The sequence below is a fragment of the Mustela erminea genome, chromosome 5, assembly GCF_009829155.1.
Source record: "Mustela erminea isolate mMusErm1 chromosome 5, mMusErm1.Pri, whole genome shotgun sequence".
Taxonomy (NCBI): Eukaryota; Metazoa; Chordata; class Mammalia; order Carnivora; family Mustelidae; genus Mustela; species Mustela erminea.
In genome coordinates this window covers 137,306,787-137,320,684 of record NC_045618.1, presented here as the reverse complement: position 1 = coordinate 137,320,684, position 13,898 = coordinate 137,306,787, and the positions used below count along the sequence as shown (strand labels likewise).

Here is a 13,898-nt window from a genome sequence, read left to right as displayed (position 1 = left end):
GTGCCATTCCCTGCCTGTCAGATTGGCCAAGCTGTGAGAGCTTCCCAGTGCACTGTGCTGACGGTGGGGAGACCACGGGGCACGCAGCGCCCTCTGTGCTGTAGGACATTGGTGATACATAACTTAACTTGCTTCCTACAACTGATGCACACACGGATGGCTTCAGAACAGTAATAAATTCTTTTCACAGTTTCGGAGGGTCAGAGTGGGAGCGTAAGGTGTCAGCGGGTTTTTTCCGCAGGAGGCTGTCCTACAGTCTATCCTGGGCCTGTCTCCTATCTCTGGGGGCTGCTGGTGGTCCCTGGCGTCCCAGAGCTTCCAGACAAGTGTCCTAGTCCCTACCTGTCTTCTCGGGTCTTCCTTCCCCAGGCCTTTCTCTTGTAAGGATAGTTTGTCACTGCCATTAAGCCCTTGATCCAGAAGGATCTTAAGACCCTTACCTTGGGGCGCCTGGGTGGCTCAGTGGGTTGGAGCCTCTGCCTTTGGCTCAGGTCAGTATACCGGGGTCCTGGGATCAGACCCCACGTCGGGCTCTCTGCTTGGTGGGGAGCCTGCTTTCCCCTGTCTCTCTCTGCCTACTTGTGATCTCTGTCAAATAAATAAATAAAATATTTTTTTTTAAAAAAAAAGACCCTTGCCTTATTTCCATCTGCAAAGATGCTCTTGCGAAATAAGGTCACAATCCATAGTCACCTAGAGTTAGGACATGGACAGAGCTTTTCAGGGACCATGATTCAACCCAACACATCTAACAAAAATACAGATGTATTGACTTTGGGTCCAGAAATTCTAGGAATTTAACCTAAAGACAAACCTCTTCAAAATGTCAACATAATGACAGGCACAAGAGCTGAAGAACCATCCCAGATCCAAGGAGACCAAGGCGATGGGCCACCAAATGCAACAGATAGCCCCTGGCGGATTCCTAAAGTGCAAACAGAAACACCAGGAAGAAAAAAAAAAGAAGAAGAAGAAAGAAAGAAACACCACGAAGGACATTAGTGGGCAGTTGGCAACATTAGAGCAGGATCTTCATAGCTTCAAGCATTGGAACAATATTACATTTTTTGGATTTGATCATTTGTTACTATTTATGTAAGAGAATGTTCTTATTCTCCAGGATACTTAATCATTTCACATGGTTCAGAATAAGACAAGGAGTGGGGGGATGCACCTGCACACACTGAGAGAAGAGAATTGTCAAACACATGGAAAAGGTTTAAAAGTTAGCGATTCTGGGTAAGGGGTTATGGAAGTTCTTTGTAGTTACTCTTGCAATTTTATTCAAGTTTGAAGTCACTTAAAGGTTTTAAGGGGCACTTGGGTGGCTCGGTTGGTTAAGTTCTGCCTTCAGCTCGGGGTCCTGGGATTGAGACGCACATCGGGCTCACGGGGAGTCCGCTTCTCTCTCTCCCTCTGCCCTTCTCCTCTGCTCATGCTCTCGCTCTCAAATAAATACATAAAATCTTTTTTTTTAAAGGTTTTAAGTTAAAATCGGAAATAATAAGTAATGACCAGCAGCATACAAGGAAAAGAGGGAAAAGCTATAAACCAGACAGATTACAGTTAAGAACAGGTGTGTGCACAAAGACAAGCTGTGGGTGTGCGTGTGTGCACGTGTGTGTACATGTGTGCGGGTGCGGGAGGGGTGAAGAGGGGCCGGATACGTGGTGAGCACCCTAGAAGTGTCCCACTTTTCAGGCAGTCGCCCTCCCGACTCACCTAAAGGCTCTTTCCTCCTCCAGCCCAGGGTCCAGCCTACGCCCCTGTGTCCTGGGTGCTGAAGGCTGGACCGCGGGACCCTCCTGCCACCCTGGGAAGGCAGCCTCTGAGGTTGCGAGTCTGTATCTCAGCTAGGTGAGCTCCCTCAAGATTTTTGGTAACCAGACAACCATCCCTTCCCATCACCGCTCCCACCGAGACCCTTGCACATAGCCCCTGGACTCCTGGACAGGCTGTCTGTCCATGCCCCTGTCTCAGGCAGGGCCGGGAGTCCTGCTGACAGCAGCCCCCGTTGGTCATGCCAGGCCCTGGGCTGAGTGCCTGGCACAGACATCCCGTTACTCTCAGGGCTGAGCAGCATGGGCTGCCAGCGTCTGCCTGCCTTCCTGGCCCAGGAGAGAGGGGTCCGGGGCATAGGCGGGAGGAGCTGTTCTCCTAGGCACTGGGTGGAGGAGGAAGCCGAGGTTGGGAAGCCTTGTCTTCTCTATGTCGTGCCACCCACCCACCCAAGCTCGGCTCTTGATCCCACGCACACAGAGAAAACTCACAGCGGCCTCTCCCATTTCCTCCTCTGTAAAGTGCCCATCTGGGGGCTGCGTTACCTCAGATGTTCCCTCTGGCCCCAGTGTCACACAACGACAATCATTCATTAGTGCGTCAGGCCAGACCCTAGGCTTGTTACCCGCACTACACCATGCACTACAGGTAGGCAGCAGTAATAGCCCAGCCACGGGAGCCCATTTTATAGATGGGAAAACCGGGGTAGAGTGAGGTTGGGGAAGTAGTTCAGGGTTCACAGCTGGGAAGGAGCCCAAGGGACGGTGGTCACACTGAGTGTGGCCTGCTGGGGGCAGTACAGGACTCCTGTCCTTGCCAAAGGCACAGAGCTTCTGAGCCACACTTCCTGAGGGCCAGCTCCTTGCTGGTTCTGGGTGCTGCTGGAACAGTCATAGAGCAGAGGCTCCATTCTGGCCCTTCCATGGCTATGGGGCCGGGGGTGGGGGAGAAGAGAGCACGGAGAGGCTGAGCTGCATTCCCCGGGGAATACAGTGGGGGAGCCAGGGGGGGCTGACGGAAGCCTTCACACTTTCCAATACATTCTGCCACCTTCCCTTGGAAAGAGCCATTCTGAAATCCTGGCAGGAGCCTCGCAGAAGGTCAGGTGCTATACGGTGACTTCTATGGGGCTCTGAAGCCCTCCAGGAACACCATGCTCTGGTGTTCAGCCCGCTGGTTCCTCTCAAACATTTGGCAAAACTGAACAACTCCCCTCCGCCACCCACCCCCGGTCTGCAGGAAGGAACCCCTCCTCCGTGGGCTCCAGGACAATGCAGATGGGAAGGCCATGGCTAGCTCCCGCACTGAGCCTAGAAGCCCATCTGCAGCCCTCCGCTTGACCTCATCGGGTAGCACTTTTCAACTGAGCAGGTGCTGCTCCAAAGGAACAGTCTGGAAACATGTTGGGGCACTGAGGTTTTCACAGAGATTTGAGGAAATGCAGTTGGCATTTAGTGCATGAGGGTCAGACATGCCAGACATAGTGCAGCGCCCAGGACCGTCCCTCACAAAGAAGCGGCCCATGTGACAGCTGTCCCATCACACATCCGAACAGGGGAAGACGCCGTCCAAAAGTCATCAGAGTCCAGACCTGCACAGTCCCGCGGATGTTTGACTTCACATTAAAACACAAATTTCCCCCAAGGTTTCCACTCCCACTGACACTTCTGTGAAGACAACTACTATGTAATCAGAGGAAGATTTGCATTCTGTTTCTGGGAACTTTACCAAGCATGATTCACGTTGCAGGAAACCTTATGGCTGCGATCGACAGGGTAGATCTCTGCTCCCGCCCCCCATGGGGCTCCCAGCCCTGGGTTGGGGATCCAGGGGCCTTCACACGAGGTACTCAGCCCCTGGAGCAAGTCCACCCCACAAGGCGCTGGATCCTTCCAGAGCCACAACTGGGGTGGAGAGGCAGGAGCTCTCATGGTAGAATTCCAGTCCCATTCCGGGGGAGAAGCAGCTGGGGAACACGGGGAGCCTGTCTCTCTGTCTTTGATTTTGCAGAAACACCACCCAACAGTCCCTTGGGGAGCATCCTTTGGAATAGCAAATATTTGCTGCAAACCCTAACCTTTCCTGTCTTTTCTCTGAGTGACAGGCCTTCCCGGGCACCAGGGGGCCGCTGGCTGGTAAGAGCCAGGGGATTAAAGGAGATCTTCAGAAGATCCAACCAGCAAGGTATGGGGGAGAGATGTCCCTGTGGGCTCTGGGTGGGTTCCAAGGTGAGAGGGCGAGCCCTCAGCCCCAGACTGGATGGGAAAGGAGTAGCTTCAACGTGTGTTCCAGCCCCACGGCCCTTCCTTTGCAGGAGGAAAAGGCTTCCAAGGCTTGAGACTTCATGCCCACAACACTCACTGTGCAAACCACACCCACATCCCTGGCTTTCTTCCCTGGGACCCTGCTGCCCAGGGGGCTAGCCTGCCCCTCCTCCAGGATAAGGGGGCAGGGCTCCTACTCCAGACACAGGTCTGGGGAGCGGCAGGGGAGCAGTTGATTTCTTCCCTCTCGGATTTTATTTAGGTTGATGGATCCTTGGCTCACCTGAGGGCCCCCAGGTGCCCGGAGACGGGAGGGAACCCTACTGTTGTTCTGTTCTGTTCAGCAGATAGACACAGGCTGTTGGGGTTATATGCAACTGTCCCATACAGGGATGCCTGTGTATCCCAGGATGGCCACTCCAGGCTGGAGGAAAAGTGTTAAGGCCAGACTTAGCAATCGGATGGGGTGATGTCTTCTGGGTGTGATGGGATCGTTTCCTGATGACTGTCACCAAGAGGAGTGACTCAGAATTCAGGAGCAGTCTGCCATGGGGTGATGTATTCATTTACAAAGCAGGGCCGAATACTGTCATATACGGAAGGCGCAAGCCTGGCGTAGGTCTGGCACGCCCCTGCAGGTCCTTACCCTGAGCTTAGGACACAGGAGTGACCCGCCGAACACAGACTGCCATTTAGAATCCCACAGCCTTCCCCAAACACACACATTTAGGAAGCACGGCAGAAGCATTTCACCCAGTAAGGGGGTGATCTTGCGGTTGCAGGAGGAGTGGGGCCCTGAGTTCTAGAGGTCTCGGTTAGCATCAACAAAGAGCCATGTGCCGAGCCCCAGGGCTCACTGCTGCTTTCAGTCCTGCACAGACGTGGGCACAGTCCCCTGCACCAGGGAGGACAGGCCTGGGAACTTCTCTCGGGCACATTTTCTCCAGGTGGCCTGGTTCAGAATGAAGGTCTCTGCGGATGGGAGCTGCAGCCTCCTGTCTCCCTAGGGCACTGTGGGTTCCCAGAAGACAGCGAGGGTGCTGTCAGCTGTAAGGACAGCCAGGTGGCACAGCCAGGCCCACAGGCGTTTATTCGGACAGGAACCATGCAGGTGCTCCAGGGCCCGGGGAGCGTGCACGGGAGAGCAGACACGGGGGAGGCGGAGGCGGCTACGGATGGGGAGTGTGGGGTTTGGAGACATCCACAGGGCGTGGTGAGAGCCAGGGCCTGGTTCACAGGCACTGTGAGGTTCAGCTTAGAGCATCTTAAGGGAGCTTGGCCCTGACCTGCTGTGGCCAAAGGGAGAGTCACCTGTTTCTGTTCTGGGCTGCCCGGGTACAGTGGAGGCAGGGGCCGCACGTAACTGGGCCCAGGCTGGGTGGAATGCTGGAGGAGGAGGGCGAGGGGGGAAGGAATTCTCATCACAGCGAGGCTCAGGCAGGTTGCTGTCCAGCCCAAGGTTCAAGGGCAATGAACGAAGTGGATAAACCCAAGTTTGACCTCCCCACTCCCCGGTTCTGCTGGAACACTCACCCCGTCGGGCTGGGCCCAGACCTCACTCTCATTAATCCCCACGCCTCTGGGAGGCAGGGGGAGGAGAGGGTAAAGGTGGAGGCCCCTGAGATGCCCCCGGCCTGGCTGGGGTCCAGAACAAGAGATTTTGCTCAGGGAAATAATGCCGCTCCCGAGGTGAGCAAACGTGACCCCCTACTGGCTGCGGGCAGAGCTGCACCGGGAGGAGACAGACATTGGGACTTATATACATATATCTGTGCCCTCTTTTCGCCAGAGGAGGACTTGGGGCTGAAGCGAGGCATGCCGGGGGCCTCCCTCGCTGTCCCATGGAGGCCGCACTGAGCCTCCTGCTTCCCTGCCTCCTGGCTGAGATGTGGCTGTGCCGGGCTCAGCCCCAGGTCCCCAGTTCCCAGAGGCCCAGGCAGTGTTGGAGGCTGCACAGACCGGCCACTCCACGCCCTGGGGCCGCCAACAAGACTGGCCAGGGAGCGGGAGCTCGTGCAGTGGTGGAGGGGGCCAAAGCCTGGCTCACGGGCAGAGGGCGGCCGCTCTCCAAGGAGACCGGATCGGTCTGCGGCACCAGATCTGCCCCCGCACGGCCGGGGACGGGGTCTTCACCCTGAGGCTGGGGGCCAGAGGGCTGACTGGGGCCCAGCTGGAGCACAAACCCCTCCTGCAGGCCGGGGGGGGGGGGGGAGCCGGACCCCTCAGGGGAGTCTCACCTTCCTCGCCGAGGATCATGATGTCAAACAGACAGAACTCAGGGTATCCAAGAGGCACTTCTGTACAAGTCCATGACTGAATTTTCCCAATGCCTCACAGGCCTTTATGTTGACAAAGAGACGGGGGGGGGGGGCGGATAAAATTCCCAAACATTTTGAGGAGATTAATCCCAAAAGTGAGTCAATTCCTGTGGCTTACATCTTGCTCCGAGATGCCTTGACACAATGCCATGGTGCTCGCTCTGTCCGGCTCCTCCTGTCCTCTGTCCCGCCGCAACTGGCTAATGTCAGATGATCGTCTCTGCTCGAGCTTTGTTTCATGAACAGACTGCAACATGCGTGAAACTGCACAGTGCACCGGGCACAGTGCTGGACAAGTTTTCCTTTGCCGCCTGTGCCCTGGGGACCCCACCTTTCCAGCACCTTCCTGGCACCTGCACCCCATCCTCCCCTGACATTTGGACGCGGTGCATCTATTCGTCCTTGGAAAAAAGCGGGCCTAGCCTCTGAGGTTTAGGGTTGTATCTTTGCTCCTTCTCTGCTTTTGTGACTGGACGCAAGTGACAAGGTCACATGTCCTTGGATTCTTAGTATAGAACATAGGGTCACCCCCCCACACACACATTCTGGCAATGAAGGCAAAGCTCGGAGAGATTAGCTTGACTCAGGCCAGTGACCAGTGGCAGAGCCCAAACTCAAACCCGGGCTCCCAACACTCTTCTGTCCCACCTCCCAAGGGGCCAGGGGATGGGGGAGGGGCTGGACTCTTGTGGGCAGGGCAGCAGCAAAGCCTGGTGTGACCTTTATAGTGTTCCAAGTCTATGGGTTTTGTCTACATTTCACCATTCTGTCTACTTGTCCTGCAGAAACATGGAAGATTTCTTCCCAAAGTTCCAGCCAGATCAGAAGTAGGAGATGTGTGAGCTGCTTGAGGGATGGAAATCAGAAGAGTCTTCTCACCCCAGGCTGACCTCTGTGAGCTCTCAGTTACTTCAAGAAACCTGAAAGTCCCCAAGGTTAAGTCAAGATCCTTCAGCAGGGCCCAATCTCTAAGTATCAAATGTGACCAAAACCAGCAAATACTTTTGCAAACCATTTAACATCGATAAAATAGCATGTTGTCGTCAAAAAGTTGTAGAAAATCAGATTTAAAATGCAAAAAAAAAAAAAAAAGAAATAGGACTCAAGTTGGATGTTTTAATAATTTTGAGCTACTTTATTAAAACATTTCACTCATTTAATTCCTCGTATGTGGACCTCTCCCTCATCCCTCCCAATGCTCAAGATTTGACCCCACAATGGAACTGGGTCACAGATTCATTAAAATTGCATGAAGTGCCGCCACTTTCAAGATGAAAGGATCCCCCACGGAGGTCATGTGGCCCAATTTCCCACCCCTCATGGGAGTCCCTTCTGGAATATTCCTACAGAACAGCCCCCTCGTTCTCTTTCAGCGGTTCCCATGGTGGAGAACTCCACAATTCTCTAGAAAGCAGCTCAGTCCACAAATGGCTGAAATTCTTTCTGTTCTACACGGCCCCTCCCTGCAATTCCTCCATAATGACCCAGACTCAGACTCTTTGGCCTTAGTTCTGCATCTGGAGCTCTTAAGGGCAAGGTTAGTTGTCTTCCACATGGAGTCCCTCAGAGAACCTTTTCTCAGGGGAAGAGCGGTGGTGTGGAGGGAAGCAGTGGTCTGCTGTCCAGAGCCGCCCTTTGCATCCCGGGGAGCTGGTGAGCTTGCCTGTCCTCTCTGTTCACGGACGCCAGCAATAGCCCCCCACCATTGCTACAACCAAGATGCTCCGACATTTCTAAATGGCGACGACATCTGACTACGGTCTTGGCCTTATGGAGTTTGATTCCTGTTTTCCTCGTGTGACTGCATTTCCCAAAGCTGAGAGATGTTTAAAAAGGCCTCCATGGAGGCAGGACCCAGTGAGGTCACCAGGACCTGCCTCCGGGCTTTACCCGCTCAGGGGAAGTCAGAAAGAGAAACATGACCAACCTGCACAGTGGCACCTGAAAGAATTTCTGCTGTCAACACGTTTAAAAATGAAGACATGTGCTGTTTTACTGTCTAAACTGCAAACCATGAAATGATCTCTCCCCTCCCCCCGTTTACTCTGGAAATGTGCACTCCACGAATTGAGAGGATTTCCAGGTATCGGGACACAGATGTTCCCACGATCTTTGCTTATAAAAAAATTATGTCGGTACATCATTTGCCTCGCATGCGGGTTCTGGACAAGAGGCCGTTCCCGCCACAACAGGCACCCGGGGGCCAGGGAGACTCCAGGGACCCGAGGTACTGCCTCAGAGCAGTACGAGGGACCGAGGAACTTCTACAGAAGAGTGACCCAGCCCCTGTCCCCACTGTGCCTGCCCAAAGGAAGGTCAAAGTATTCAGGGTTCCCAAGCGGTGTGGAAACCTCATGGGGGGTGGGGGGAGCATCAGATCATTCAAGAATCATTAGGACAAGGCCCATGCTCTCTAATTATTTGACTTGAGGTGTGTGTGCTCGAACTCGCTGGTGGAGTCCCCTGGATCCATACCCGCAATGTGGTCTGGGGTCCTCTGGTCTGGTTTTGGGCTCCTAGCAGTCCCTTGTACAACCTCAGGTCGTTCCTCTCAGCACAGATGAGCCTGTACCACGAAATCTTGGGAAGGGGGAAATGGCCCCACGGGTAGGACCACAGCAAAAACATGTCAAGGGACTCAGTTAATTCCCTCCTCACCACTGCCCCACAAATGGTCTTGCACATTATTTCGTTTTCTAGGTTTTGCACAGAGCGGTGATGAAGGCTGGTGAAAGAAGAACTGGGGCAGTGGCAGGAACCCTGCGGGAAATTACTGCTTATTCCAGGCCTCCCGTCACCCAGGTGGACCAGACGTTTCACTTCGTGATCTAGAAAGAAACCTCTACAACGCTTCTCTTTCTGGACAGTGTGGGGACTCCAGCTCTCCTCTGATCTAAGACATGGGTAAGTACTTAGTGCTCCAGCCGAGGCAGAGTCTGGTGGCCTGGGGTGGCAGATGAAGAGAGTGTCCCCCTTGTCCTCTGCTGGTCCAAGCCCTTCTCAGACAAACCCAACTATTAAATCCAGTTATGTTAAGGGGAGGTCTTACCATCTGTCTGGTATTTTAAGCCTGTCTCTCTGAGCCTTTGTTATTGGCTTAGGACTAGCTCAGTAGATACTTTTACCTTTGTCTGTTACTCACGTATCTGACCTTAAAAAAAAATAGTAGACCAGAACTCTATTTCTAGACGAAGCCTTTGGGAGGAAGACACATTCTTCAAGTCCTGGGCTTCGCTCTCTTTGCTTTCCTCTGGAGCAAAGGAAGTGTTTTATTTTAATCTATTACAGAACCATTTCTTGCTGCCCAAAATAAGAAAACAGCTGTAGGCAGTCCTGACCATGGCCCCAGCTTCGGGGCAGCCCTCGCTACCTCGTGGTGGGGCCAACCCTTTGACAGAGGCTTTAACTGAGCTGCAGATCAAGCTCAGTACCTTCATTTCACACCCGGGGGACACAGACCGGGTCATGGGTTGTGAGGACATGCACAGGCCCCAGGCAAAAATCTCATCTCAGAGAAAGGAGAACACTTGCCCAAGGTCACCCCACAGGGCGTGGCATGGTAGCCAGCGGACTGCCTCTCCGGACCTCAGCCCCCTGGCCCATTTCACTCTTTCTCCCTTCTATCTAAAATACTGATCTAAGGGCACCTGGATGGCTCAGTGGGTTAAGCCTCTGCCTTCAGCTCAGGTCATGATCTCAGGGTTCTGGGATCAAACCCCGCATCAGGCTCTCTGCTCAGGGGGAGGCTGCTTCCCATCTCTCTCTCTCTCTTTGCCTGCCTCTCTGCCTATGTGTGATCTCTGTCTGTCAAATGAATAAATAAATAAATAAATAAAACATTGATCTAAATATACAGGCACCATGCAGTTCTCTCTGTTACCACTTTGCTTAAACAGACCATAAGCACGGGCTTCGTCCCAAGGTTAAAAGGAAAATAGCAAATACCTCCAAAATTTTCTTAGTCCTTTTCTGTTACAGAGACAAGAAAATATTTCAGGAGTTAATTCTGAGAAGCATGGATAGGGCTAGCTAATTAGGAGTGTTAAATATGTTGACTAAAAGCCTAATTGGATTTCTATTTGCTATCCAATGTTTAAATATACCTAAAATGAATTTATTAGTCATCTTGATTAAGAATATAAATCAGAGTAATGTGAATCATACTTAAGGTAGTACTATTAAGCAGCAGTCTAAAGGCTGACATTTCGTCATCCTAAAATCTGCACATTACCTCCTTCCTGAATTCCTCCCACGAGTACTGGTTGATAGCTGACAATGACCCAGCAATGCTAGGACCTAGAACGAGGCAAACCGACATTCTTAATTGACTTGTTAGTATTCTATCAGTCAAGTGTGTTTGTGAAAAAACAGTGGAAAGATAAATAAAAGAGAGTTCAAATTATCCACCTTTGTAAGAGAGGAAATCTAGAAAAGACAGTCTATGAGAACATAATATCCTCTGAAATAAATATGGTCAAACCCACCTATAAAAAGTTTCATAGTTATTGAAGGGCTTCTAGGACGTTCAGATCCAACTCGCCCCTCTCCTCCCCATGTACAACATAAAACAAGGACAGCACATACAATTATATCTAACCCATTGCCCTGGGAGCCAGAAAATGGCCATATTACCTGCTTAGAAAAAAAAAAAAAAAAAAACTTTTGAAAAAAGTTAACCCCCCGCCCCACCACATATGCTTGAGGAAGTCCCTAAGGCACTTAGGTTTCAGCTTTTCCAAGTATCTTGTGGTTTAAAAAAAAAAAAAAAAATGCAGACTAATGAAAACTGTAATAGATCTTACCCAAAAAAATTCAAGGTTTCAACCGAGGGGGGCTATCAGAACATGGCAACAAGTCTTCACTATATTTACATGACAGGTTTAACAACTGTTTGGGCACAGACACAGACACTCACCCACACTCACACACTGTCACACACGCTGTCACAACTGAGAACAGACTACAGGGTTGATCGAGTCATCTCATCTTCCCTGCAAAACTCCTACTCAGGCTGCGGAGTCTGGTCTGCTTCAGTCTGAGTGTCTCACAGACGCGCCCTGTCTGCTGGGTTAATGGAGCCATCCTTCCAGAATAAGACATCCAAACTTAGGAAGTCAAATAATGGAAATGACCTTGGAGTGCGTATGAGGTTATGTCAGAAAGGCTCTATAAGTTCCTCTCTAGTGAGTACAATCCTTTGTGGCCCAGCCTCCATGTCTGCCAGTGAAACCGAGTTCTGCTGGGTCTGTTACTTCACTTGTAATGTGAACTGTGACATTCTAGAACCTGTCCTTAAAAATGCAAGTTTCCGTAATGAACAAGAAGATAAAGGAGCCAGCCACCCCTGTTTTGCTGCAGTGACAGATGTCACACAACTGTCTGAAGGATCTACGTGGGGAGTTGTTAGATGGAGAACTTTTACTGAGAGTATCAGTCTTGCCTCTGGTGTAAATTGAGATATACGCGAATATCCATAACTGCCACCAATTTGTTTTTTACTGTTTTTATATATCTGTCCATGGAAGTATAATCTTAGCAAATAGGTCGACGGTTTTAGAAATCATGCTCTGTGGGGAAAAAAAGAAAACTCCCGAAAGCAATGTTGATTAGTCATCTTAATTGACAGTTTGGTAAGTAGGAACAAGACTGCAGCTGCTGCCTTGCGTGTAATCCTGAACTCTACACGCCGTAGTGACAAAGCACTTGACTCTTCTCCCGTGCGCGTGATGGAAAACGAAGCCCCTAACTCTGCTATTGTTATTATTAGTTATTATTGAACAAATAAACTGAAATTCTCCATTTTATTTAAAGCAACAGAGTCAATGCTGAGTATGAAGCAGAATGCTGGCTGTGCCATTATACACCACACATCGTCCCTCCTCATCAGACACTCAGTTCCACGTGACTGGTGCTGACAGTTACATGAAATCCACAAAGAATACTGAATTCACTGAGCCCATGTTGTCCAGTCTCTCAAATCTACCCGTTTTAACGACTACAAAATGAGTAGTTCATCAATTCCATTTCTTGTCCTTAAATGAAAAATGCCAAGAATCACTAAAAATAGCCCAGAAGAGGCCATATGAAAGGAAAAGGGGAAACAAAATGTCCTGGACAGGTCTCCAGCTGAGTAGCTGTCCCCTGAATAATTTATAGTTGATGTTGGTGTGCTTCTCGTTCATTACTTAAAAATGAACTGTCTTACTCTTTACCTGTAGAATAAAAGCTGCAGGAAAGTATTTAAAACTTTTTTCACAAACACTGGTATCTCATTAACCTATGTTTTATTTTGAGTAAATTCATTATTCATTATTTCACATTATAAAAAGTAACCACACACACATATGCATTCACAAATTAGATCATCTTTATCATACATCAATATATTTTAAAAAACAAATATTTTCTAATATCAATATAGTTATATGCTGATTGCATTTTGAAATAGAGAAGCTGACAATAGCTTCATACAGTATATCTCAAGAACCGACATTTTAAAATTAAGAATTGTATATGTTCCACAGGCAAATTTGGATGGAAATATTAGCATTAGTACAAATAAATGCTGTTGACATAGCTTAAGCATGATAGCTTGGAATAACAGCTGATTCAAACTAGATTCATCATTTTAAATTAAGTAAGGACAAATACAATCTAAAATGTAAACAAAGTATTTATAAAATAAATTCTTCTAGGAAATGAAATCATCAATCTATTATTTTTAAGGTAGTGGTAGCTAAAAGTTATCAGAAATCTTGATAGAATTTTCATTGCCAAATTGAAATTTCAGAATGTCCAGTTGCAACGTTTTCAGCACAATCGTAGGACTGATAAAACTGCGGACGGCTGTTCGTCTCCTCCGCAGTGTGACTTTTCAGTTGGGCTTGGAGACGTGCGAGAAGATGCAATGTCCTTCTTGCTCCCCAGCCCCTTTCAAGTGATTAGCGAAAGCAATTTCATTTGATTTGGACTTTCATGTAGTTTTTGAGTGCTAAAACTCTAGAACAGTTAAATCGATGGTTTCCTGCACCAGTGAATGCAGTCTGGTCTCTTCTGCAGCAGGGCTAAAAGCGTATTAACTAAAGTTGTTTTCCACTGCACTTCACTATGACATTAGAATTCTGTAACCACATTATTACTCAAGAAATACATAGTATACCTCCTAGGGAATCTAATTTCAAATACGGAAAGTTTATCAACATCAGCTGCCATTATGTGTCTCTCTTTCATTCATTAACCCAAAAAAAATAAATAAAAATAAAAAAGAAAGAAAGAAAAGAAAAAAGCCCATTGCTTTAGCTTTTGTCCATCAATCACATTATCTCCAGTTGTCTTTGTTTTGCTTCCTTCATCAAGCTGATGATTTAAGGATTGGATTTTCTCGATTTTCTTTGTCAGGAAGGAAAAGAGGGAGGGGGAGAAGGAGGGAAAGAGAGAGAGAAGAGAAAAAGAAAAAACAAACCATGAAAAATTTTATCTGTTTAATGCTCACAAATTAAATAAGAAATAAAATCTAATTTAAATAAGCGGAATATAT

At 49.3% G+C, this 13,898-nt stretch overlaps 1 protein-coding gene and 1 long non-coding RNA gene across 4 annotated transcripts in view; one reads left to right on the top strand and one right to left on the bottom strand.

Annotated features, from left to right (window-relative positions):
- Positions 1 to 3,880: 3,880 nt before the first annotated feature.
- LOC116591837 lies at positions 3,881 to 7,452 on the top strand. Its single transcript, XR_004286178.1, has 2 exons — positions 3,881 to 3,963; positions 7,147 to 7,452. It is a non-coding gene; the product is annotated as an uncharacterized LOC116591837 (long non-coding RNA).
- A 5,176-nt stretch (positions 7,453 to 12,628) lies between these two features.
- Positions 12,629 to 13,898, bottom strand: part of PPP4R4 (protein phosphatase 4 regulatory subunit 4) — a 103,655-nt gene continuing 102,385 nt past the window's right edge. For all 3 annotated transcript variants that reach the window (XM_032345143.1, XM_032345146.1, XM_032345147.1), the window contains one exon: positions 12,629 to 13,750. In XM_032345143.1, coding sequence (XP_032201034.1) covers positions 13,726 to 13,750 — 25 coding nt within the window. In that variant the 3' untranslated portion in view covers positions 12,629 to 13,725. The remainder of the gene's footprint in view (positions 13,751 to 13,898) is intronic.